The 27210-nt window shown below is 45.9% G+C and overlaps 1 protein-coding gene across 1 annotated transcript in view; it reads right to left on the reverse strand.

Annotated features, from left to right (window-relative positions):
* Positions 1-945: 945 nt before the first annotated feature.
* LOC146190610 (oxysterol-binding protein-related protein 1-like) overlaps positions 946-27210 on the reverse strand; it is a 70005-nt gene continuing 43740 nt past the window's right edge. Inside the window, exons 16-25 of the mRNA XM_084600999.1 lie at positions 26891-27025; positions 25022-25119; positions 24414-24590; positions 23893-23971; positions 23708-23826; positions 20637-20889; positions 17814-17936; positions 13694-13817; positions 10511-10601; positions 946-2285 (exon numbers count right to left, since the gene is read on the reverse strand). Of these exons, the coding sequence (XP_084457125.1) occupies positions 2183-2285; positions 10511-10601; positions 13694-13817; positions 17814-17936; positions 20637-20889; positions 23708-23826; positions 23893-23971; positions 24414-24590; positions 25022-25119; positions 26891-27025 (1302 nt within the window). The 3' untranslated portion in view covers positions 946-2182. The remainder of the gene's footprint in view (positions 2286-10510; positions 10602-13693; positions 13818-17813; positions 17937-20636; positions 20890-23707; positions 23827-23892; positions 23972-24413; positions 24591-25021; positions 25120-26890; positions 27026-27210) is intronic.

Below are 27210 nucleotides of genomic sequence, written 5' to 3' on the forward strand. Positions count from 1 at the left end.
CGCCCAGAGGCGGCTTCGCGTAGTTCTAATTATCCGTAGCACTAACTCGCGTTGCAATTAACGGGTCTTTTTGCATACAGACCTCTATGGAGCTTGGTCGGACCTAGAAGTGAAGTTCGAATTATAAGAAAATTCGAACAACCGAGGTTCGAATTAACGAGCTTTCACTGTACATGCATTTTCAGTGCGTAGCACTACTAGCCGCAATCACGGGTTTCACCGATGTCTGTCCGAAGCCGCGGGTCCGCTGTCGCGGGGGAGATTCCGAAGGGGGCGGCTAAGGTCAAGTGGCAGCTTGACAAGAGTTTATCCATGACGGTCGCGCAGGCGGCCGCACTTCGGAACACATGGAAACGGGCGACGCCGTCGGTTCGGTCCATTTCGATTCTCGGAAAAGCCGCGCTTCGACCGTGCCGCGGAGGCAAGCCAGAGCAGTTAAAAAGCACAGCGTAAGCGCAGTGGTTGTGGCTTCGGCGCTAACCGCTCTGTCTCCCGGTTTGAGGGGAAAGGGCGCGGAGGCCATAAATCGCGGCGAAACACGGGCTGGGGAGAATACGCGGCAGAGGGAGTTGCTGTCGGTGTCTTCTCGGGAAGACGCCTGGACATATGTCCCTTTGAAACCGCCGCCCGCGCGGAATCAAGGGCAGCGATCGAAATGTTTCGGCCTTAGGTTTGTGTGTTGTTTGTTTTGGAAGCGCAACCGTCGGCGCTGTTTGTCTTTGTGACTGCTGGCCACAATCTTGCGTGAGCTGAGGGAAGATATTGGAGTGTGTAAATCGCAGATGTGTGTGGTAATGCATGAAAGGTATAGCGCTGATAAGTGGTTCTACGCACCTACTTCGTATTTGATGAGCTATTCAAATCGGCCATTTTTTTTTAAATTGCTAAAGCATCAACTTATAGCCAATTACATACAGTAACTGTCTTCAAAGGAGCCAGTCGAAATTGGCTAGAAAGCATTTGCATTTTATTAATTTTACTGTCGCGATGCAGCACAATTATTTTTGAGTTGCTGCTGCCATACTACCAAATGAGTAAGTTAAAATCCTTTGTCCTTGCAATGCTACTATGGCAAACTGTATAGTTGGACTGGGTACACTGCACAGTGTAACTTTCTGAAAAATGTTTTAAAAAGGCCATTCAGAACTGTCCTTGCATAGTCTAGGGCTTTGAAAGGGTGCTTGCAGAGTCTGCAAGCTCGGGCCTTGCCACAGAACATGTTGGCACTACAGGGATATTGCAACACACAATTCAGCGCAGTACACAGACAACACATTGGCTCACATCTTTTAATTTGAAAAACATATAAAACAGTATGCACAAATGTTTTTGTATATCAGCTTCACGGCTGCTGCTTGCCTCACAGATGCCACTGTCAATAGCCGCTCCGAAGAATAAAACAAAAAGTGACTAGCTACTGACACTGTGCAGCTGCTAGCACATGTCTCCCAACGTCTTTAATACTGCAGCCTATCAGGGGGGGGGGGGGGGAGAAGGGGGGAGTAAGCAGCACATGTGTAGTGGACATTCAGGAACTTATGCATGCTAAAAGCTATTCTAAAAGTAACAACAACAGACACGAGCCCTACAAAAACAATCCGGCCCTGCTTCAAAACCTGTACACTAGCCAACACATGCACAACACGTGCTACGGTTCAGCACTCTGCAACAGGAGGACCACCACAGTCTAGAGAGCTTTTAACACAGTATGATGGATCTGCTCTCGGCAAACAACAGATCTACATTCTTGGCCCAAACTACTTTGTGCACGCACCACATTATGCTACAGCTACATAACAGACATGCACCATTTGCTGTCTCTGGCACGAGACAAAAAATGCCAGTGCTGCTTTGCACGTGCGACAGCAGCAGTTGCTGCTCTTTTGCTGCACGTGACAAACAAGTTTGCCAACTTTGAGCACCACCCCGGCTAGCCCAAAGCGGCCACCTCTGAACCACTCTGCTGGGCTTTACAGAGGTTGCAACAATGGCCTACTGAGAATTCAATGCCACGCTCCCAAAGTCTGCTTGTTTCGTATCGATAGTCCGTTTTCTTTCTTGCCAAGCCAAGCACAAACTTTTCCGCTTGGTTCGTCCCTTCCGAGTGTGGAAGGACACTTTGCTGGTTGATGGCTGAAAGTAGTCCCAACATGCTGGACTCAGGTCGAGAAACTTCAAAACTTCAAAAGATGTCGGGGCATGAAGAAAAGTCTCGGTCCCAATATTTGCCAGTGAATTGCCACTCGTCACTGTGCGAGTGCGCTCCCTTGACATGCTGAAACCATCTGAGAAAAAAGAAAAGCAATGTGAACTGCCAAATAAGACTGAATGCTTTTTCACTCACTAGACCTATGCCGTGAATTTGATAAACAACTTAAATTGAAAACTGTACGTCAAAATGATTTCTGCTCAACTTCATCAATTTATTTACGTATCCTAAATTAGCTCAATATGATTTTGTATGCAAGCTTCTTTGCGTCAACAGAGCGGCTGTAATAAAAAATCACTGAAGATAAGAGTTCAGCCACTATTTTTGTTGCCAGAATATAATTTATTGCACATATCCCCTTGCACAATGAATGCATCTCCGACCTTTCCTTTTTGGGAGAAATGAGTATGTTTTGTTTCCTAAATATAACAATCCAAGAGAAAATAAAAAATCATAGGCCCACTCTTCTCGGGCTGGTATGCCCATGATGGGACACTAAAGAGAGTTAAAGGCCACAAGAAGTTATGCTGGACTCGAAGCTTAGCCTTCAGTTCATTAACATAACTTTTGTTTGCTCAAAGTAAAGACTGCATTGATGAGAAAACTGCACTTGAAATTCTTGCCTTTCACTTTCCATGTACACCCCCCACATAATGCAGGAGGCATTGTTCTAATGGATCAGAAAAAATGAATAAAACCGCTAGACATAGTCATAAGACAAACCCTTTGTTACGACAGTACTATTAACAAGTAACACCTTCATAAATGTATTATACTTTTTCAAGACAGTGCACCCTTACAATTCAAAGGGTGCAAATAACCACGACAGTTCATGCTAGGCTAAAGCTTCCGAATTTGATGTAAGCAACAACTTCACACAGGCTGACCAGGCAGCATAAGAGAAGCAACCCACTACCTACCCTGACAGCGTTTCCTGTATTGCCTTCGACTCATTTGATGGTACTTGCCCATCAACATATTAGAAAGTGAGAGTGATAACTGAAAGTGACAGCAGAAAATGTCCAAGGCCGAGCGCAGTTAACAAAATTCACGAGGTGTCACTGAAAGACATTCTCCCTGCTATTTAATTTTGTGGTATGTCCAAGCTCTGTTCTTTATTAAAATGACATGCTTGCTATCTTGAGAATCTGCATAAATCTCATACTCCCTTTGGTGTCCCTTTTAGGATTGCTGACAAAGGAATGCTGGAAAGAAAGACATTACAGTAGAACTTCACTGTGACAAATGGGGATATTTACAAATATCAAATGTGGCTTGCCATAAGACTGCCCAAAGCGGCTGCGGTGGCGGATATATTGAACCGCCAAACGAAAAGCTATGCTCGCTGTGATACCAGGCCGCAGGGGGTTTGCCTCACCCTACGTGTGACCAATAGTTGCGTGACAGGCGTTCAACGACACAATTAAGGCTTTATTTTCACTTGCCAACAGTGAAAGCGGCCCGAAAAATATTATAGGCATGAACAGGTAGCAACTCGGCGGCCGACACTGTATTTGCCCCTCTTGCACCCATTGATAACAGAGGCAGTGACATGTTTGGTTGTAGCTTTCCAGTAGCCGTCCCACACTCACGTCGATTTGTCATGGAGGTGGTGAAAACTGCGACAGCGTTGGGTTCGGCATCTCCTTTCCCGAGCGACCCTGCTGTAGTGCGGGGTCGCCCTTTTTCAACTGTGTTCGATCACTAAACAGACAGTGTGCTTATTACGTAAGCGTTTGTACACATTTTGCTCACGGATGTGGCACCACATGCCTGGACCACACGTTGCACTTTCTTACTGCAGGAGCACAAAACTGAGCCCAATTTTTGGTTCCTTGGGTAAGATAACTGCAACACGTTGCCCGGATATGCAAGGTCGCATAAGTGAGCAAAACGGGAAGAAACGTCTAGGTAATTCTACACAGCGATCGGGCACAGTCGCAAAAGCAGTCAATGTGAGCTGTGCACCAGCTATCGTCAGCCGCCGCCAATGCACCGAGAGCATGACTATCGGTTCGCGGCGCTGGCGGCAGTCCAAGCCACGCTTTCCGTCATTCATGTTAAGTTTTTGGGCGGCTGTATCTGTGTGGACTGGCTCCAAGGTTTTTTGTTTGTGACACGATTTTTCTAATCACGTATGAACCTAATCTAAAGGTCGATTCTTATAGATGAAAACTCTGCGGGGTGAAAGTGTTCACTGCATATACACCACTGAAGTGAATGCGCCGCAGCAGCTCACTCATACCACTATCTAAAGGAAGCCACTTCAGCATGCACTACACATCACTGTGATTGAAAACTGTAGGAGCACTGGCGCACGTCGAAATTCTTCGTTACCACGTTCACTGTCAGTCAGCTGCACCGTGGCATAGAGCAATGATGGGCTATGTGGTGCAGCAGTCCAGTGTCTGATCCCTGAGCAAGAGGCTCTCCATGGTCGTCAATGGGTTCTCGTGCAAGTCAGTATAATGAGCACTGTTTAAAAACACCAAGAGTTTCCACCATGGGCTAAAGAAAGTAAGAAAACCCGCAAACTCAAATATCAATTCCTTACTTTAAATGAAAAACGCATCTTTGACTCAAGATGAACAACAGACTCTTTTCACAAAATGTTTCAAATTTCAAATATTCCTAGGCCTCTACTTTCTCCAACACTATTGAGGAACAATGTATGTGAAGTGCTCATTCCCGTTTCAGGGGTGGAAGCAGGCCCGAGCATTTTGGAGCAGCTCTGGGAGCAGTCATAATGGCATTTTGGAGCAACATTGGAGCAATAAAAAAAAGTTTTGGAGCATGTTTCTACAGTAAAATGCCCTTGATAATTTCAGTTTTCTATTCCTGACATATAAAATCTCTTTTTTTATTCCCTTTATGCAACGTTGAGTGCTTTTGCAGACTACGCATGCACCTCTGACACGACAAAAGGCCAAAACATGTAATGATGTTTAAAACACAGGCTGACCCAAGCAACATTTCGAAACAGACTTGCAGCAAACGAAATACTTGCTTATGTACTTCATAACTGAACACGAAGTTTGACCTAAAGCTTTTGTCTATTTTGATTTGATAGATTCAAAAGTGGAGTCTACCATTTCGATACGTTCAAGCAGCACTACTAGCATGGGCATTTGCATCAATGGGCACACTATCTTGTGCATGCTCTTTGATCCTACGCCTGTGCTGATAAATTCCCGAGCAACAGGCCAGTAGTGCCTCCAGGGAGGATTAAAGGGTAGCTTTTTCCTCCTTCAGCTTCTTTACTTGTCTCCTGCCAGTAGCTCCTCATTTTTTTGTTTAGTGCTGGAGTTTTTAAGAAGTTGGTGATAGGCCCTGTGTGGCCTTCCCACACCTCTTGGAAGTTTTCTAGTGGTTGGCACCTTTAGCACCCTGCAACGCTTCAAGTATGCTTTTGCCTGACATAGGCCTGACATTTAAAAAAAAAATCTTTTTTTTTTTAAAAAGTCCGTGTAGGCCTGACATGCTTGTCACTGGCAAAGACGCTCGGTGATAAGTACGTGCTTGTGTTTAAAGCAAGAGCATTAGAAGAGCTTGAGTACTTTTTACCATCTAACAAGTTTCCTAACGATTCCAGTGCAAGAGATGTTATACTTCAGCCACCGGCGCACTGCTATCATTCCTATGTTGAAAAAAATTGCAGCAATCAGTTTGGAGCACTTTTGGAGCAATATTGAGTTATAGAGCAGGGTGGAGCAGGAAAAGCAGTTTGGAGCAGAATGAAGCAACCGGAGCAGTGCTTCCACCCCTGCCGTTTCAATTTCGCTATGAAGCTTTGCAGTGCAATTTTGACACAGATTTGCGCCAGATTTGCTTTCTTGTGCTGATTCCAAAACTGCAAACTGTTTTCAGCAGGTAGATTTAAATATCAAGGAAAGCTGGTCTTTTGCTTGGAGGAAGCATGGTTAGTAAGCATTACCTTTTGTGGAAAAGGTTTGTCTCTAAATGATCTAGAATCGCAAAGGACTGCAGTAAGGCATAAATGAGCGTTCTAGGATGGTTTGAATGAAAGTTATGTCTTGTCAAACTTAGATATATAAAAAAAAAAGCCCATGTTAGTAAGTGATATAAATGATTTATTTTGATAATTTTTGGAAATAAGCAGTGGTTGAAAAGTAGTATTACTGCACAGTTTATCAGCTTGTATTTTTAACAAAAAAGGAATTATTGCGATAACTGATAAAAGAACAGCAGCAATCACTCCTCTGAAATGCTGACTGTCTCCAAAATGCAATTTCGAGAAAGCGGCGAAAAAAAATGATTTTGGCATATTTTTGAATTACCAAGTCTAGCAGCAACTCATTACAGTGAGTTCTGACTGGTTTCTGTTGTGGATGCACCGCTTTCCATCGAAATAATTGCCGCTGCAGCTCGGAAGAGTTTATTTCGACAAGGTTTACAATTCTGCATGTCGCGTGTGATGCCATTTCGCGACAGCCGCTGTCGCCAAGACCCTAGCTTTTCGGAATGCTTGATCTATCGCGCACAAGAAAACTGCTTAGGTGCAGTCAAACCTCGTTATAACGAAGTCTTATTTTGCGCGGAAATTCGTTCGTTATATCAGATATTCGTTGTAAAAGTACACACAAATTCCTACAAAAAAAAATTCTGTTCATAAACCCAAGTAAAGGCTACCCTAAAAGCACAGAGCTGAAAAAAAAAAAGCATTTTTTTTTCTTTAAAGCGTGGTATAAGCACGCGAAACCTTACCTTTCATTTTGCACTGCCAAGCAAAAATGAGCACACAAATCGGGATTTAGGCCACGCAGCACAAATCGGGATTTAGGCCACGCAGAACTGATTTATTTAAAAAACGACGTAATCTTCATTTGGCGGCACTTCACACTATTCGATAGAATAAATTTCTCAACGAAACCAACACTGTGCAGCGCTTTCCCAATGTCAGCTGATTTGGCCACAGGTAGGTTCTCAAGGTACCTTCTCAATTTCCTCGCCATATCGGCGGCCTCGGTGCTGCTGAGAGCTCGCTCTTTGCCTTCTTCTTCACTCTCATCGCTGCTCGTAGCATCATCTGTAGGAAGCAGCTGATCGACAATTTCTTGGTTGGCCAATTCGGGCGCCACAGCCAAGTTGTCATCGGCAGCAATAAAGTCCTCGAACGTAACATTCGGAACCGCCAGTTGACGCCATGTCGTCTCGTCTAAATTGTCCGCTTCACCTTCAGAATCGTGGGCGTCGTTGGGCTCAGTCTCGATGGTGGATGGGGCTAGGCCAGCATGAACAAAGCAATTTCTTATTGTCGACTGTGCCACTTCGTTCCATGTACCGTACAGCATGTCCAGCGTAGTTTTGAGGTTTATGGCCGTTGATATGCCCCTGTCTATGTCAAATACGAGCTGCGTAACCAATCGCTTTCGGTAGCAGCATTTTAGTGAGCGAACGATGCCCCTGTCTAATAGCTGCGGCACTGAGGTCGAGTTTGGCGGCAAAAAAACTAGGCGGACCGCTTCAAGCGGTACAGACACCTTATGGGCAGAGCAGTTGTCCATTATAGGGAGCACTTTCCTGCGCTGCTCTGCCATGTCTTTGTCGAAGGCCTTCAGCCATGCTTCAAAGAGTGACGACATCATCCACGCCTTTTTGTTAGAGCGATAGTCCGCTTGGACATTCCGGGCGTTGCGCAGGCACCTGGGGCGAGCAGATTTACCAATAACAGTTAGCCGCCTTTTATATGACCCATCCATGTTGACACAAACAACAACGGTGACGCGATCTTTGCTTTTCTTGCCTCCTCGGCACAGTTCGTTCTTTGCAACGAATGACCTTTCTGGGAGCAGCTTAAAAAAAAAGCGCAGTCTCGTCCACGTTGTAGACATCGCGCATCTCGTAGCCATCCAGTTGCATGCGGAAGCTTTCTGCCCACTTCTCGCAGTTCTCTACATCGACGGCTGCTTCTTCGCCCGACAAGGTGTGGCAAACAATCTGGTGGAGGTCTTTAAATCGCTGTAGCCAGCCACTGCTTGCATAGAAGTCATCGTGGCCTAAGACGCAAGCGAGACTTCTTGCCTTCATTTGAAGCACGGCACCTTCAACAGGCATCTTCAACATCCTGGTGGTGACAATACCTGACGTGCTTCCTGTCTTTCTTCATGGCGCCTGCAGAGTGCACGTTTTCTATCTTCTGCCTTGCGCTCAGTATGGTTGACAGAGTGCTAGGCGCAACGCCGAAGTCTGCGGCAATCTCTTTCTTCTTGCGCCCGCTGTCGACCGTCCTGAATATTTTTATCTTTGTTTCAAGAGAAACTGCTTTGCGTTTCGGCGCCGCCATGCTGCAAGACGACGGCATGACCTCGACGAAAGTGAGCACACGCGCGGGTCGGCAAAAAGTAGGGGCAGGGGCACGCGGGCGGTGGTTCGATCACGTGCAGGTCACATGCCAGGTAGCCGTTGATGCTAGATTCACTCGCGGTCCCTAGATGGCGTGGCGTGCGAAAGCGCGGGTGATTCAAACACATTTTAGGTGGAGGCGACGCGGGCGGTGGTTCGATCACGTGCCGGTCACATGCCAGGCAGCCGTTGATGCTAGATTCATTCGCGGTCCCTAGATGGCGTGGCGTGCGAAAGCGCGGGTGATTCAATCACATTTTAGGTGGAGGCGATTGATAAAACCGAAATTTAGCGTTTTGAAAAATTTTTTTTTTGCTTCTTTGCGGATTTTGAGTCGTGTGAATATGAAATATGCTTCGTTATAACCGATTTAGTGTCAAATTTTCAGTTTTTCATTTCGTTATACAGATAGAACTCCCATAGAAATAAAGCACAACCAACCAAACTTTGCTTTTACTTCGTTATATCCGATAATTCGCTGTATCCGTGTTCGTTATAACGAGGTTCGACTGTATCACTTTTTCATCTGCACCGTCACGATTACACTGCCCTTACGTAGCAAGAAATGCCTGGAGGAAATCATTCACTCTCTGTTATCCGCCTATTGCGGAGCGCCGGCACTTCATCACTGCTGATAACAGGATGCGGCGATGCCGTGTCACCGGCGTGCCTGTTATCTCTACCGTTCTTCGCTTTTTAGGCCAGTATGACACTCTGATATAAAATTTCTACTTTTTGAGCCATGGTCATGGTGACAGAATAGCGCTACCCCGGCTAGGCTTAACTTCGAGACCTTTTCAAAATGGCGTCAGGCCGCAAGCAGTCAACACCAGCAGCCAACCAAACATAGTCAGTTTGATCACATGTTTTCTGAGCAATATAGCAGCGTGTGTTTCGCGCAATTTTGTCCCTTCGGTTCCCGCTTTGGGTGTTACTCACGGATGCCAATGAAGATATATTTCCCAAATCAAGATTTTTCTAACGAGACCAAACTGATGCCAGTCGAGCGTGTAATTCTCAAACTGCGGCCGATGAAAGCTGAGCGTGATTTGACCAACTTAAAGGGTCAAGTGTTCAGATTCGCTACTTTGGAACACTGTAACGTGAAAGATAGGCAGTATTTTTCGACCAAAGTTACCAGATAGTTGTGGAAAGGTATCAGGACCGTGGAAACGAAGAAATAAAAAATCTGGTTTTTAGGCCAATTTTCGGCCGCAAAGAGCCGTGCCCCCCCTTAACACTTTCCTGTCTGAGGAAAAAAGGGTGGTTTTTGGGTAGAGTCATTAATATTTTTTTTTTTTTAACAAAATTTGCTTGATACAGGAGTGTTTAGTATAAAATTGTAGAGGAGGAATTCCTGTTCACAATGGTATTAGTGACAATCAATATACTTATTGAATAAATGATGAAAAAAAAACTATCAGCAAAAAATTGTAGCTGAAAAAAAAAAACAAGCACACAAAAGCATCAAGTTTCTTGCTACACATAAAACAAAATTTCAAAATATATGTTTTTTACAACAGGGACCAGTGCAACATTGCAGCAAATTCTAGCTTTCTGTGTGCAGTATATTCACTGTTCGCATTCAAAAACGAGCTCTCCAATACGTCAAACGCCCATTTCTGCGCAGCAGGAGCGCGAGACGTCGACGCCGTAATGTAAACAAGGAGCGCCGATCACCTGACTCCAAAGGCCATTAGGACGGGCGTGGCAAGGCGGAAAAATTATTTCAAAAGCAAAACTGAAAGAAGGGCTCCTCTATTTCGCATTGGAGGACGCCACTTGTCAAGGAGCGCTTCGAAAACAGGAAAATTCGACTCGTGAAACCATCGATAGCAGGCTATCAATGGGAATAGGCGCGGACAGGAAAGTGTTAAGCATGATGTCAAATAGATTTTTTTACCACTTCATAGCCCAAAGGCAGAAGCGTACACTTACAACGGCTCCCAGACGTCCTTGTGCTTCTTGCGATGCTTCCGAGCTTCCCTCTGTTTCTCTTCCAGACGATTCTTCTCTGCTGCAGCACCATCTAGAAAATCAAGAAAAGAAACTTTTTAGGAAGCACCACTTCATTTTTAAACATGATGCATCATTTAAATTGGTAATACAGTTAAACCCACTTATAACAATACTGAAGTGCCATGGAAATATCATTGTTACAACCGATAATTGTTAAAACCGAGTTAGGCCGAATAAAACAAAGAAAACATTATAGACTACAGGTTTAATGAGGACGAGGTAGCTTACACTTTTTATTTCGTAGCGGGAAGAAACCCGTAATCCGTAAGCGTTACTTGTTTCACGGCAATCTGGCCGACATGCAGGGCATCCAACTGCTGAACATAGTGCAGTGGAAAGTTCTTAGCAAAAACAATGTCCCGCAGGGAGTAGATCATTCTCAAAGCCTCTTGGTGAGGTTTAACTTGCACAGGTTCCAGTTCGTCGTCGTTGCTACTGTCACCGTCTTCCGCACCAGTGATGCTGCGACGATAGCCTCGTCTGTCAGCTGTTCATCTGTCGCGGCTGTATCTTCGGCATGTAAAAATTCCTCAAGTCACGAAGCGTCGCCGTCACTACCGCTCAGTCATCGCTGTGTCGGCAGGAGCTTTGCGACCTTCCGTGATGCCGGCATCTCCAGCGAAGCCCGCCTTCCTCAAGAAGTTCATGATGTTGGAGGAGTTTATTTCTGCCCATGCTCCAAAAATGAACTGCACTGCCATCAGGAGCGAGACCTTCAAGTCTGGCCTGGTCAGCGTTCTCAGACAGAAATGTCGAGGTTCAGCGCGAGCCTGCTCAAAATACTTCGGTGATACAGTGCCTTGAAGCAAACAATTCATAGGCTGCAAGCCTGTAGTGGTGTTTGGCGGGAGGAAAAAAGTTTCCACATGCGAGAGCTTCTGAGCTGTTTGGTGCACAGTGCAATTGTCAAGCCTCAATGCCACCTTCCTGCCTTTGCGCTGCATCTGCTGATCAAACTCGACCAGCCACTCGCGAAAAAGTCAACGCGTTATCCATGCTTTTCCGTTATGATGATAGCGAACTGGAACCCTCGCGGCACCACAAGAACAGTAGGGATTCTCGAATTTCCCTACGACGAAGGCAGGGCATTTGTCGCTGCAGTCCAAGTTGGTACACAAAACGGCCATGCTTAATTTGCTTTGTTTGGCGCCTTTACAGGGATTGCCTTTGACAGCATGCATCTTCGACGGTAGCATCTGGTAAAATAGCCCAGTCTCGTCCACATTGTACAAGTTCCGATCCGCGTATGCCTCTCAGATGCAGGGCAGTTTTTCCTCAAGCAACTTCTGCCTAGAGTCTACATCAGCAGATGTAACAACAAAAACTCTCAAGTACATGTATCCCAATCTCTGCTGAAATAAATTTCATTTCATTTCATCCACGACAGCTTTGTAGAAGATTCCATGTCTTTCCTTGAACTGTTGAATCCAACCAACACCAAGCTAGAAATCAGTGTTGCGTAGGAGGTATGCGAAGTTCTCCGCCTTCCCTGCTAAGATTGGGCCACTAATCGGCAGGTTCGCTGCACAGGTTTTCAAGAGCTACTGATAGAGCGCCTGTCTTTGTAGGCCCCTTGTCGAACCCTTTTCCGGTCGTCGTCCATGGGCAGCACTACCATTGCTTCCGTTCTCAATCTTAAGCGCGCTGCGGATGATTGTCGACACTATCGGTTACGCCAGGCGGTACTTGCGCACCAAGTTGCACATTTATGCCGTCCTTGTGCTCACATACAATGTTCCACTTAACTTCTAGTGGTATTGCAGTTCACTTCCTCTTCTGCGCCGGCTGTGTCGCGCTTCCTGAAAGAGGATCCTCCATTGCTGTTCATGGAAAATTCAGGGCCAGCAAGATCGGGGCAACGATGATAGCATACTAGGAGAACCATGCTAGAAAGACATGCACGGACGCTGCTGCACGCATGCAACAAAACATGTAGGGGCCTGAACAAAGCAGGGGCCTGAACAAAGCAAATAGGGGAAGATGGTGTAGCGCACCACGGTCAGCGTACCCTCAGAGTGGACTGCTGCACCGTGCAGAGGCAGAGAGAACGCGAGTTTCCTAGGCCCCAGGCGGTCTCGAGGGGGAGCGCTCAAAGCTATCCCTCAGAACGCCTTCCCTCCTCCCCCGCGTCTCCACGGCACGCAAGCACTGGCTCGACGCGCTCTGTCCCGATTTTATTATTATTTTTTTTTCTGTCTGCCACATAGGCATTAGCATCTCTGCGTATGCGTGTGCTTTTGTGGTTGCCGCGTTCCTGCGTTTTTGTTGACTTTCGGAGACTATATTTGATTGTTATAACCGATAACGTAAAATTGTCAGGGAGTTAAGTCTGGTCAGAAGTCACCGCGGGACACAGAAGTCACAGTGCACAGAGCGGCAGCAAACTGGGCAGGGCTCGCCTCAACAGGAGAACTTCGGTTTCTTCGCCTCGAGGAGGCACACTATCGCAATCAGCACAGAGCGAAGACAAAGACTGCACCATGTCAATATCACACCATTGTAATAAGTGGTTTATTTTACCATAGAACACATGGCAAATCTGAAGGTGCAGCGTTGCCCATTGTTATATCCGACATATTGTTAAAACTTGTACTGTTATAAGTGGGTTTGACTGTACTATTTAAAAAATTTATGATATATACACAATTCAATTTGCACTCGGTTTATATTATTAGAATTCGCTTTGCACCAAAAATTACTATTTGTACACATCTACTAGTTACATCTCAATGGTAACTTACATAAACAGTCGGGAAAAATGGCTGAAGCTGAACCGTGCTAAATCTGGTCAAGTGATGCGAAAGAGTCGTTTTGCTTGGTTATGCTTTGGTCAGGCTTATGTTTAGACACAGGTAGACATGGCTTTGCAGCAATTAAATTGCGGAGACTATGGAGTTGAGGACGGCGTCGACAACAGGGAACAAGCAATACTATATCTGCCGTCAAAGGTCAAGTGGTGGTACACTATGGCTAGTTATCATGGTTAAGCTATATATAGCCACACCTCTGGCTCGTTGAAGGTCAAGCAGCCTGCCAGGATGACCTCGGCTGATATGTGGTGTAGTGAAGCTTTGGCTTCAAAAGCAGACAGGGAAAGCATACCGAGGTCTCCGGCTTCCAGAAGGCGCATGTCTGGCCGCAGTCGGCAATCAGTTGGGGGCAGGGTCTTGTTCATGCCCTCCTCCATCTCGTTTAGTGCCATTGCAAACAACGTGAAGTTGTAGTACTGCAAAGAACACAAGACAGCACATTAAGGCACACTGCAGCACAGTACAAGAACTGCGCAGCATAGCAGAAGCCAAGAAGCATGGATTAGATAAAACTACACGATTTTGGCAGTTTTTTCAATCCCATTCAATAATAGCATATTTTCTGGTCTCTTGAACGCTGAATTAGCGAGAGTTTACTGTAGCTGCGGCTGGGGCCGAACCCATATCCTTGGGATTGACAGTCGAGGACTCTAACCACTCAACCACCATAGGCGGGGCTCTAGCACCAAAAAGTTGGTCAGCAGACCTGCACATGCACATAGAAAAAACATGGGTGTCAAAAGAGCTCAGCGTGTTTGAAGGCCGTGTGACTAAACTTTTGTAGAGTACCACCATATGAAAAGCAGGGGAAATCAAATGTAGAGAACCTATTTGGGTAACGAAAGTTGCATTATGATTGTGCGTCATCATTGGTAATGGTTAGCTGATTTGAACTGCACAGAAGCTGCATCCACGTAGGCAAGCAACAGAACATTCTTCGGGCCTTGACTCCTGCAGTCTGTCATTCCCGAAGTAAGGGCCAGAGAGTAGAGACAAAAGGCAATGCACCTTGTTGGTACTAAAATCAGCTCTCGCACCCTCTGGGTTACCACCCATGACTTGTACTGAAATAACACTCCAGTATGTTGCTGGAAGCGGTCTAAGGGGATGCTAAGCTGGGGGTAACAACAGTTGCTGTCGGGAACAACATTTTATTTGAACTGAGACCACCAAGAAACAACACGCAACTGCCTGTGTCATGCTCAGGCACGCTTTGCTTCATAAATGGCGATTCGATTTTGTTTAAAAGTGCTTAAAATGTTCTCGCTAGGGACTAGATCTTTGTTGTCAGTCATGCAGCAAAATACATTTGCCTTCTACAGCAGACTGGAGCTGTCAGATGAACTCCCTGTTCGATCTCAAGCGAGGCAGAAGCTGCCCTACTTTTCACTGCTTCAGTGTCACAAGCCATGTTTTCAAAAACGTGACAATACTGCATTAAAGTAATGCAATGTGTCAGCGTTTTGCATGCAGCACGTTACCTCTGGCACACGATGGTGGTAGCTCATGGCGTTGCAAACTGAATGTGCTCCTTTTAGAGAAGCAGATTTCTTTTTCCATGCTTTATGGGTCGCTGTCAATAGCTGTGCAGAATATTCCTATAGTTTTGCACAACACTGTACAACTGACTTCATCACACCTGCACTTAAATATGCGCTGCGTGTGTGCATACTCTACTGGTTTAGTCAGCATGGGCAAACATTTACACCCTTCTTTGCACTGTTGCTTGCATCAGTCACATCGTCGCCAGAAAGAGCAATCCGATTAGTGGCGAGTTTGGCCATAGTGGACTCTTACGCAAGGCAAAAACATGCTAATTGTGCTTGTACAGACAAGAAAGGCTCAAAGTAGGTCAAGCAGTGGTTTTGCCGTCTCGGTGCTCGGTGAACGCACCAAACCTGTGCTAATGGCCTTCCTAATGTGATGTGACCGGGTTTACATGAGCCGCGAAAGTCGACTTAGGTACTCGTCGCGATCCACTCGTCTGGCGACTTAACGCAAGTTGTCATATTTATGTAAACAACAATCATGGGAGTCCCTAAAAGAAAGCGTCAGTACTATAAGTGTTTCAATGACTGATTACTGTGCTGAAGCATACGATCAGAATTTCTGCTCCTCTCTTCTGGCAGAAAAACAAGATAAGAAAAGATAGTTAAGCCTTTAGAAGAGGGTGCTAGGTGTCCAGCAAAGACAAGAAAGAGCTGAAAGTGTGAGGCTGAACAGGTGTGAAAGAGTTCGGCAGGCACCGCGTGACAGATAGTCCGAAAGACAGAATATGACATACAGTAGAACCTCAGTGATACGAATCTCACAGGGTCACGAAAAAATTCGTATCATCAAAACCAAAGAAAAGGCGCGTATAGCACAACAAGAGATGATGACGTGCCGGCCACGTGGCGCTGCCTACTGCTCGTGATGCATACAGCGCAATTAGCAGTCACATACCGTATTTACTCGCATAATGATCGCACTTTTTTTTTAAAAATACTGACGCAAATTTCGGGGTGCGATCATTACGCGGGGTAAATTTTCTACAAAAAATTTTTGAGCACCGAAAACGCAAACAAGTTGCAGGTCAGACGTCTTAGAACATATATCTCGATTACAACCAAAAATAAAAGCTGAGTAAGGCTTACCTTCGCAATAAACACGCACATTAAGCATCACATGGAGTGCACAATGCCCATTTATTTTTTTTCGTCAGTACTCTAATCAAAGTCTGAATCCTCGCCATCCTCGCTTTCACTGCTGCACGACTCATCGGAAACGGCAGTGTCGTCGCTGGGAGCATCTTCACAATCCCACAGTTTCCCTTCGGAATAGTCTTCCATTTGAAGATCACATATGGTGGCAGCTTCCGCCCGTCGGCCGTCACAGCAAGCATGACTGTGCATCGCTGTTTTTCTGCGCCAGACGTCTTCACGAGGACGCTCCGAGCACCCTTCTCGTTCACAATTGTATTCCGGGGCATGTCAAACGTCAGTGGAGTTTGATCGGCGTTTCCAATTTGCGACATGAGGTAACCGCATTTTTCGCGAAGCCTAGTGACGAAGTGATGGAAGTCTATCACTTTGCTTTCATACGCGGCTGGGAGCCGCTGGCACAACGACGTCCGCCGCCTCAGGGAAAGTCAATTCCGTCGCATAAAGCGAGTCGTCCAACCGGAACTAGCGTGGAAATCCTTTGCGGCGATTCCCAGCTTCCTGGCAGTTGTGCGCGCCTGCGTCTGTATCATTTCTAATGACACTGCACAACCATCCTTGCGCAGGTCCCTCACGTATTCTAGGACTGCCTCCTCAACACGAGGAAACTTGCCCGTTTTGGGTCCATGGAAAGCCCGCCGTGTCTTGTTCGTAGCCATCAGCTTCTCGCGCTGCTTCTTCCAATAGCGCATCCTCATTTCGTCCACGCCGAAATGCCTACCAGCAGCGCGGTTGTCATGCTCCAGTGCATAGTCAACAGCCTTAAGCTTGAACGCGGCGGTGTAACTGGCATACTGCCCCATGGTGAAATGGCGTAAACTCGCACAAAAACACAAAGCATGCTACGACGCTGCCGAATTGCAAAATGGCGAACGCCGCAAAGCATGGAATCATGGGAACTCCAACGTTACTAGACTAGGTTGGGAACTCGTCGGAATGCATTCGCTGCGGGATGACTGCAGATCAACCACCAGGCGGCTCCATGTTCGGGGTGCGATCATTACGCGGGGAATTTAAAAAATGGAATTTTGACCTCAAAATTCAGGGGTGCGATCATTACGCGAGTGCGATCATTATGCGAGTAAATACGGTATTGTACAATGTGCGGCCTATGCGCACTCGCTGCCGACTACTACTCACGGCTGCGCGCCGCTGCAAACATTTCGCAGCGTAGAACATAATTGCGATGTTGGCTATGTGCGATCCACCCACCTCCACGTACTTCTCGCGACGCGGAGATGACGACATGCAGGCCACGCGGTGACGAAAAATGCTTGCGGATTGCGATTGCAAAACCAGTGATGTGCGGTCCGTGCGTGCCAGCCGCCAGCTTCTGCAATTGCGACGTCTGCGGTTTGTGGGCTACGCGCCGCTGAAAGCTTTTCGCGGCGTGAACCTGACAAACAACTGCGACGACGACGAGGTGCGGACCATGCGTCTCCGCAAATTGCTCGTGATGTGTTCATACAGCGCGGCTGGCAATCGCGGTGTCAACGATGCGCGGGCAGTGCGCAATGCTCAAGGTTGCGGTTGCAGTTCGCGTGTTCGTATCATCCGTAGTGGCGCGAAATTTTGCGCATTGTACACAATGGCCTTTGCCCGGGGAAATTCGCAAATTCATATCATCCCGAAATTCGTATCACGGAGATTTTAATGTACTAACAGCCTGAGGTTTATCACACGTCAAGGTAATAATGAAGCATAACATACCTGCGCTGCATACTCCGGTCGTGGTGTGGCCCTCCAGAGCAAACGGGAGTTTGGGATATCCAACGAGTAAGTTGAGTCACTCTTGGGGATCTCTCCATCATCAAGATCGCAAGGTTCAGGGCTCTGTGGGGATGGGCAAAAATGAGATGTATTCAAGTACAAGGCTTTGCACAAAAAAGCATCTAACAAAGTAGTTCTGTTCCTCCTTAAAAGGCCAATCTACAGCTAGTGACAAGTACTAACAAAATAATAGCATAAGCCGGCAGACCTATTCTTATGATAAGGGACACAAGAGCATACTTAGTTGCTTCATAAAAAATTTATAACATTAAAATAGCAGATGAAGCAATATTGAAACTGACCATAGCAGTGTGCTGTATTCAATATGTCGCTCAGCTGGCAGACGGGTAGACTCAACACTCACGAGTATGTTCCAGTACCACACAGCGTGATCCAATTCTTTCTTAAAATCAACTTTAGGCAGCTTATTCTCTTTTTTTCTTCTCAGTTATGTTAAAACTCGGGCATTAAAAATGCTTCCTGCATTTCTTAAAATGTTTAGGAAAAACAAAAAGTAATTGCATAACCTAAATGCAATAAGGTGAATACAGTTACACCTTGACATAGTGAACTTCGATGCAATCAACTTCTGTGTAACTAAGTATGTCGCTTTTCATGACTACAGCTTCAGTACACCAGAGTAAATTTTACCTCACTTTCAACGCAACAATTAAGAGTTGCCCCGAAACGAACCAAAGGAAAGATTTTACCGTGAGCTGGAATGGCTGAGAGTGTGCACCAGTGTGTGTACAGGGGTGCCGTGCACCCGAAAGATGCCCGAAAGGGGTACCTGGGCTAGTATGAAAGATTTGAATCCACTAGGCAGCATGAGTGTCTGTGCAACACAGACAGCCAGGCCACCGGCAGCTCTTGCGATCTTGCTCAAAATGGGCGCTGAATGTGGCGTCAGTTTTTCATTACCCCTTTATCGTCGTGAAGCTCTTCATTGCTCTATGGGAGAGCATGGTAAGCTGCCCAGAGCAGCCGCACAGCAGTGCTGGCATCAATCAAGGGGTTGTGCATCCAGAGTTCGAGTTTCACCAATAGTTCACTCCTCTCACGTTTTTTTCTCTTCGAGAAACTAAAGTAAGCTTTAAACCTCCGTGCTTGTCTAGCCAAGACAAAGGTGTCGCACAACCTTTTTTTCTTTTTTTTTTCTTTTTTTTTTTTTTTTTTTTTTTTTTTTTTACGTTGGCATAGGTTTTGCAGACCTCAAAAATCATTTCGTGGACCAGTTAAGTTTGCGGGCTTCTCCCAGAAGCATAGAGGAAGTGTTCACTGCGGGTTCACTGTCGCGGGGGAGAGACCAGAGGAGTGATCAAAGTCAAGGGGCAAAGGGGCAGCTTGACACGGGTTTATTTACGACGGTTATGCAGGCGGCCGCTCTTCGGAACTGATATCCAAACCCATGGGAACGGGCGAACCCGCCGGTTCGGTCCGTTTCAAATCTCGAAAAATGGCCCCAGGGTTGCGCTTGGGCCGTGCCACAAGGCAGGCAACACAGAGAAGTTAGACAGCACAGTGTAAGCGCAGTTGTGAGATCAGCGCTAATTGCTTTGTTTCTCGCTTTGAGTGGAGAGGGCGCGGATGGCCATAAATCTCTGAAACGCAGCGAAACACAGGTTGAGGAGAATGCGCGGCAGAGTGAGCCGTTGTTGGTTTCTTCTCGGAAAAGCGCTTGGCCATCCGTCCCTTTCAAACCGCCGCCCGCACGCAACCGACCAAGGACAGTGATCAGAATGTCTGGGACTGAGGTTTGTTTGTGCGTGTGTTTAAGTGCAACCTTCGGCGTTGTCTTTGCGATTGCTTGGCACCTCTTGCGTGAGCTGAGGGAGCATTTTGGAGAGTGTGTATGTGTGGTTGCGTGCACAACCACTCTATGGGAGAGGCATATGTGGCACAGCGATTGGCCAGCCCATTTTAATACATTGCATGCTATTGGCCCCGGTTGCCTGCACTGCGTACCTCATCATCAAAGCATAGGCTGCTTCTTGCTCCCTTGATTTTAACGTGGTTACTCTGTTGTGGGATAGATGGCAGAAAAAACAGGAACTCCAGTAGGAACTGAATATGAGGCTTTACTTTCAGCTGCAGCTACTATTAAATCCCGCCGCTAGAAATCTGCCTCTTGGCGCGAAAATCGAAACCACGAGAAATTTTCAAATGTTCAAATGTTTTCGCAATCGTATCATCCAAACCCCCGAGGAAATACAATCGTATTAGCCGTATGAAAAAAGCATTACCTCTACAAGGTGTCGGCCGGGAAACAACAACAACAAAAACATATGCCGAAAAGCGTATTAAGTGGAATGGTATCAATGAGATCTCGCTGTATAGGGGAACTTCTGTTAAAACACTTCTGATAAAACGAATAAATTTTTTGCTCCCTTCGAATTTGTCTTAAAGGAAGTCTACGTAGCACCACAACAGATCGCTCGTGCCATCCCTTACAAGAAAGGTCTACCCATACACTATCCGACAACCAGCCGCCCACATTTCTTTCGAAGGAAGCTCTTCCAAATGTTCTGGCAATTACTTCTCTCACTGTTCTGCTGACGTTATTTCGATGCACACTTTTGCACACACCATGTAAGCAGCCTATAGAGAGATGTAATTTAGCACTTGAGATTGACAGGAAGAAGAGAAAAGACACGGCCCTATTTGCAAGCATTTCGCGAGTGCTACAAGGGAACAAGCAGAGAGAGGATGAACATACTTTCCGAGGCAAGAGGGAAGCAGAGTTCTTAATGACAGGCCACGCACCTTGGGGCCCGGCATGTCGCCCTGGGATCCTCCAGTCAGTGAGCGTGTCAGACTGTTCAGCTTGGCGTACATGCGCTTGGGTGTGTGTGCAGGGCTGGGCCCAGCGCTGGCCGAAGTGGCAGTGCCTGACGGTGGAAGATGGTCCGGAGGGGCACGGAAGTTGTGCGTCTGCATGTACTCCTCGTACTCAGCCACAGGTGCTGCCTTGAGGTAGTCGGTCCACTTGCCATAAAGGAAGCGCAGCCGGGACTTCCTAAGGGCAAAGAAAAGGGGGACATTGAGCTTTCAATGGCAGTAGAGAAATTACAGAAAGGAAATTCAAATGCCAAAGCTGGGCACTTCAGTTAAGGCCAGTTCTCTATAGCACCTTTGCAGAGATGCGTTTAAGCTGCGAAAGGGTGTTTGTAGCGACCACCGACTTTGCAAGACATCACATTGTTGCTCCTATATTTTCCTCTTCATGACCAACATGTTATTTCTCCCCGCCACATACATCGCTCAAAAGCTCATTAAGCACAGGCACAGCCGAGAGTTTGCGAGGTTCTTTTGCAGGGAAATTTAGGTCTTGCAGAGAAATTTACGTTGGTTCTCTCGCACAGGACAATAAAACTGAGCGAAAAGATAAATGTTTTAGGAAAAGGCACAAAGACTGTCAATATGATTGTGAACTTTGGGAGGCACTGATAGCAGACGATCATTCATATACAGTGAAACCTCGTTATAATGAACAGTTAAAAAATCGGAAAATAGTTAGCTATATCTATAATTAGTAATATAAAATTTCGTAGAGAATACGTACAAGAGCAGCAAAATTCAATCGGAGAAGACACCGCAACTCGGAGGGTGCTTACTTAGGTCACGTTTATTTATTTAGAAGCAAGGAACTGCATTATCGCGGTCTGCTTTTTTGTGTTGATCGTGTTCCATATCACGCCCTGTTCCACAGTTTGCAAACACTCAACAAGGGCAAACCCACTGCCCTCAATAGCACTGCAGTGGCGGCGCAGTAAATCCAATGCAGCAAGTGCTTCTTGTGAAGTCTGAATGTTCTCACTGTCTGCAGTGTCAGCCTGAGCTTCGTCTGTGGGATGTTCAGAGGCTTCCGAAGCGATTTCGGCGTCTGTCAGTACAGCCGTGGTCGCTGCGATGTCGTCGCCACCTACAAGGTCTTCTACAGTCATTGTTGCAGGCATGTCACCAACAAGACGCGGAAAATTGTTCCAGGCCTCATCGAGCTCGCGGAGCTCTGCTTCGTCGGGATCGTCCCCATCGTCACTTGATGTACGAGCCTCTGCTAGAACAAAACCTGTGTGCCGAAAGCAGTTGGTAATCGCTTCGCCTTTCACGCTGTCCCATGCTGCTATATAATGCTCCCAGCAAGTCGATCTTCAAGTCCTGCTTCATACGAAGCTTCACGAGAAGTGTCAATCAGTCTCCTCTTGTAAGCTGCCTTGAAGGCCCTGATGACGCCCTGATCTAAAGGCTGCAGCTTGGCTGTAGAGTTAGGCGGAAGAAAGTGAACTTCAATGTTATTGAGTGCGACATCTGTGTTGTGTGCAGTACAGTTATTAACGAGGACACACACTTTGCGACCATCGCGCACAAGCTCGCAGTCCCAAGCATGCAGCCACCTAAAAGTTCACGCATCATGCAACATTTCTTGTTGGAAGCATACTCTACGGGGAGTATGCAGACCCCTTTCATGCATCTTAGGGTTTTACATCTCCCAATGACGAAGGGTCGCAGCTTCACAGCGCTGTCCCTGCTGGTGGCAAGCAAAACAGTGATCCGGGCCTTTCCTTGCTTTCTGCCATGGCACGGCTCTCCAGGGGCTTCAAGGGTATGCCTGGGTAGCATCTGCCAAAATAGGCCTGTTTCGTCCACATTAAAGATGTCCTTGGGCTCATATTTTGCAAAGATTTGCGGCCACTCCTCTTCCAACCACTTTTTGATGCTCTCGCAGTTAGCAGTCTCACTTTCGCCAGAGATTGTTTTGCCTACGATGTCATAGCGTACCTTGAACCTTTGCAGCCATCTGGAGCTGGCGACGAAGTTTTCGGCATTGAGGATACAGGCAAAGTATTTTGCTTTTTGTTGAAGTATCGGTCCCGACATCGGTATGTTTCGAGTTCCGACATCCAAAAGCCATTTGTAGAGTGCCTTCTCGACGTTGCTGAACGCAGGAGGCCGAAGACGCTGTGCACTTGTCCGTGTGGTTTCTTGCGCTTGTGCCTTGGTGACAGCTTTGTTCTTCAGAATGGTACTCAAAGTGCTCCTTGGTATGCCAAATAAGTCCGCAAGAACGCACTTATTTTCCCAGTTCTCCACACACTGAATTATCTCGAGCTTGGTCTTTAACGTCAGTGCTACTCATTTTTTCACGTTCACCGCCATCCCAGCACTACGCACACCTACACACCACACTTGACACGAGCACCGACGCAGCCTCCACAGAACGCTATGACGGAAACGCTGCTGCTAACAGTAAAACACAAAAGACGAAAAAGGGCAAAAGCAACATTTGATCATGCCGCTGCCACCGCTGCTGAAGTGGCGTTGTCAGCGATTGTGAGATTCGAACGATTTCTTTGGCTGTCAACTGTTAATGCCGACATGGCATCTATGGCACTGTCAGCACCCGTGAGGTATTCCTGAACATTTGCTGCGCCGCATAACAGACTTGTAGTGCAATGAAGCCTGCCTCCTGCCATTAAAGTGAGGTAGTGCTTGGCGTCGCGAAGTTCGTTATATCCGTTTTATGTCGGACTGCGTTCGCTATAGAAGTTAAAAATACAAGTGTTTGACAAAAATATTTCAGAAGAGTTCGATATATTCAATAATTCGTTATATGCGTGTTCGTTATATCGAGGTTTGACTGTATATCACCGTAACTATCTATTTTGAAAATGCAAAAGTTCTTCAATATGCTAGTTTGACTCCCGCTTGATGTAAAAAAAAAAGAAAAAGAAAACTCATTCATGCATGTGAAGACATTAGTTGTCAAGTTATAATTCTGAAACTCGGAGTGGCAACGAATCAACAATCTGTCACAAACATTGATGCACACTCACAGTTTGTCATAGATGAACCCCTCTATCCGGTGCAGATCTTTGTAGAACCAGCCAGCTTGCTTGAATGTGAGTGCAGACGTCAGTCCTGACTTCTGGCAGACGATCTCCATGAGGCCATACTGGAACAACAATGGAGCACATGACTATGTCAGTCGCAGGAACAGGTGATGAGCTCTCAAGGTTACCTGTTCAAACCACAGCTTTCCCACGATGATGTTGTGAATACAGCAGTTTACATTGGTCCATGTGTATGTTTCACCATGCCTAAACAGAAAAAAAAAAAAAAAAGGAAATGAACATGCATAGCTGGCCAATATTCAATACTGCTTTATCAAGCACACGAGTTCAATGACATAGCCACTAATAAAATAGACTTTTTAAGAACTTGAAGGAATTGATCACAGACTGCCGATTCGACTCCTCCCGCTGAAATTGGAGTCAAGCACGCTGGTGGTTTTGAAATGTGCTCACCAGTTTCTCACATCTGTTGCAAATATGAACCTGTGACTTCTGTATGGCCCCAGTCACCAGCACATGGCAAGAGCACACATGCAGTGCTCATCATCTTGATGAAACTCGCAAAAAAAAAAAAGCCACTAAGCACAGCCAAGAGTTATCCCAACATGATGGTTATCAAATAAATTATTTGGATTTTGAACCAGGGCACCAACATTTGCCCCTTCAAAAAGCACACTGGTGTACTCACGATAGGAGCTCCACAGAGAGGTGGCCCTCGGGTTTAATCTCGATCGACTTGCCCCAGAACTTGAGCTTGGGATATACGGAGCCATGCACTTTGAAGTGGGACGACTCGGCATGGAATGCACTCACTGGAGGGTGGTGGCTCACTTGTTCACACACCATCCGGAAGCCCACATCATCCCTGCACAGGAAAAGGACAACGAAAGCAGTGAAACATAGAAAGAAAAAGTGCTCCAGCATCTAGAAAATACATATTTTTTGTTGGTGCCATTTAATGTCAGAGTTGAACATTATAAACATCTGGATTGTACATCAAAAGTACATATTTTGCATGCCTGATGTCTGCAAGATGGGAAACGGGCTTTGCAATTGCATGTTCAAAAACTAGGCATGCGCAAATATTCTAAATTTTGAACACTATTTGATATTCAAAGTGATTTGCACAGCAATTTGACTACTTAAACTAGCCACTACAGTTCGAATAAAAGTGAAATTATTAGTGAATAAAAGTTGCTGGCCTCAGCAACTTTACTACATAGTGGGGTCCTACTGTGTAGCAGTATATCAAATACTATTGCTGCATTTTGTTATGTAGAGGAACAGGGCACTTACCTGACCAGCTCGTACGTTTCACCAAGCAGAGGGTTGAATGGCTTGCTCAATCGTTCGAGGTTCGATGAGAGAGCGGACACCGCAAAGGCAGTCACCAGCTGAAAAATTCAGACTGCCCATCAGCGCTTCATGTTGCTAGAAGCTTTAAGCATAAGTACCATGAGCTCTGAAAACCTCAGTTGCTATGGCTGCACTCCTGAATTCCTTTTTCCGTACCAAGAATGAATAGAACTTAGCAGGTAAGCAAAGAAAGGTAAGGAGTCAACCCCCTACAATACAACGAGGAAGAATTGCTGTATGCAAGGTAAAATACGGTAAGACTGGACATGTAAACCTGCTGTCATAAGTTAACAGAATGAGATTATGAAGAAGAAAAATTCATTTGATCCAGCGTGCATTGCTCATGGCTCTATGGTGCACTGCTGTTTGCACACTAGCATACATTCCAGGCTGCATGCAAAATATTGTGCAAAATTAAGCTTTTTTTTTGTTCTTTTGCTGAAGATTGATTCCCATAAGCTACTGAATGCAAATGCATAGCTGATGGTCAATCAACAGAATTGATCCAGTAAGGACTGTTCAAAAACAGATTCAGGTGGTGGGAGGTTTTGCTTTTAGTGCTGCGAAATTTTTATTGTCAATGGCACCCGCGTAATGTAAACAAGAGACTAAGAAATGAGGAGTCTCTGTAAAGAAAGTCGGTGCAGTAAAACCCCGTTTATTAGGAAATTCAGACAATTCAGACTGTGGCTGGAGTCCCATAGAATGCCTGCACAAGTCTGTGGCACTGGATGCTCATTTATTTGAAAGTGTAAAAGCTTAGACATTGCAAGGCTATTTTGGTTAGGGATGGGTGACTTTTGGCATGCCTGCCAGAGAGAAAGAAAGGAATTTCCTCTGACACGCTGGCCGTTTGAGAGAAATCAGGAAGACCAGGGCCACAAGACATATATTAGTGCGAGCTGCAGTGCCACTGCTTGTTTTTCGAAATTTTTTGCACAGTTGAAAAAAATTATGTAACATTGCACAAGATAGTTCAGATCAAGTTTCGCCCAGTGAAGTAGCGTCAGTCCTGGCTTTCAGAAAGCCATAAATAAAGATCAGTGAGGCTCAAGAGTTACGTACCGTCAAGCTTGTGTAGCTGAGTTTTAGGCATTCAGTTCAGGCTTGGTAACCGAACTTGGGAGCTGTCAGTTATTTGTGTGTGCGTGCTTTCTATGACATTGTCTGCGTTTATAATATAGTTTGGTTCCTCTGTTTCTTAATGTGCCATCCGACCACTGTCTGGATACCTGTGGTTGTGTCCTCCACCAAATTACGAGTACTTCGAAGAGGCAAGTTGAAAAGAACCTGATCTTTCCTGTCGAGTTCGCAGCAGATCATTCTTACAAGAGCACAAACAGTACAAGGAAATTCTGATGCAAAGTTGAAAAGCAAATGACAGCGAGTGTGGATGGCAACACGACAGTCTTCAGAAAGCAGAGAACCACTTCTGGACTGCACTGTTGTACTTTTAAATATAGCCAACAAGTATGCGCTGATATGTAATGCTGCTTAATGTTGTCATTTGTTCTTTTTTGCATTGTAGATAGAGGTCCCACTGCACCATCAAACTCTCTTCTTGTAACCTTCTGTATAGTCATACATTTGCATTTACCTCATTTGCATTTACCTTTGAATAAACTTTGAACTAAACAGGCTGCAATGTTGACTTTCTTGAATGCTGGCTAGTGGTGCTTTATCTTCTTTTTTTGCTAATTACGATTCCCTCTCAATGGACAATAAAAAAAAAGAAGAAAAAAAGAAACAAGCAGCAAGGCAGGTTTCAGTGGCAGGAAGCTGGCAAAAGGTGCTCGATGAGGCACATACCTCGATCCTGTCTACGGGGTCAGTAGCTTCATCAGCTTGAACAAGAAGCTCACTGTACTCCATGTTTTCAGAGATGCGTTGCAAGAAGCTCAGAGGTTCGTTGAACACCACTGGCATTGTGATCTTTGACAGTTCCTGCATAAATCACGGGCATTTCTCTTACCATATGTTCACACAATTTCTGCTTAGATGCTATATATATGATTTGTGCAGAGAATGCTAGGCAAGAGATAACAGTAACAGACAAATTAAGAATGATTAAAGAAGAAATCTGCCTGCTTTCCAGTGTTAGCAGTGCACATTAAGAGTACTTCTAATAG

Source organism: Amblyomma maculatum, chromosome 4, assembly GCF_055883805.1.
Source record: "Amblyomma maculatum isolate TAMU_Amacu chromosome 4, ASM5588380v1, whole genome shotgun sequence".
NCBI classification, from domain to species: domain Eukaryota; kingdom Metazoa; phylum Arthropoda; class Arachnida; order Ixodida; family Ixodidae; genus Amblyomma; species Amblyomma maculatum.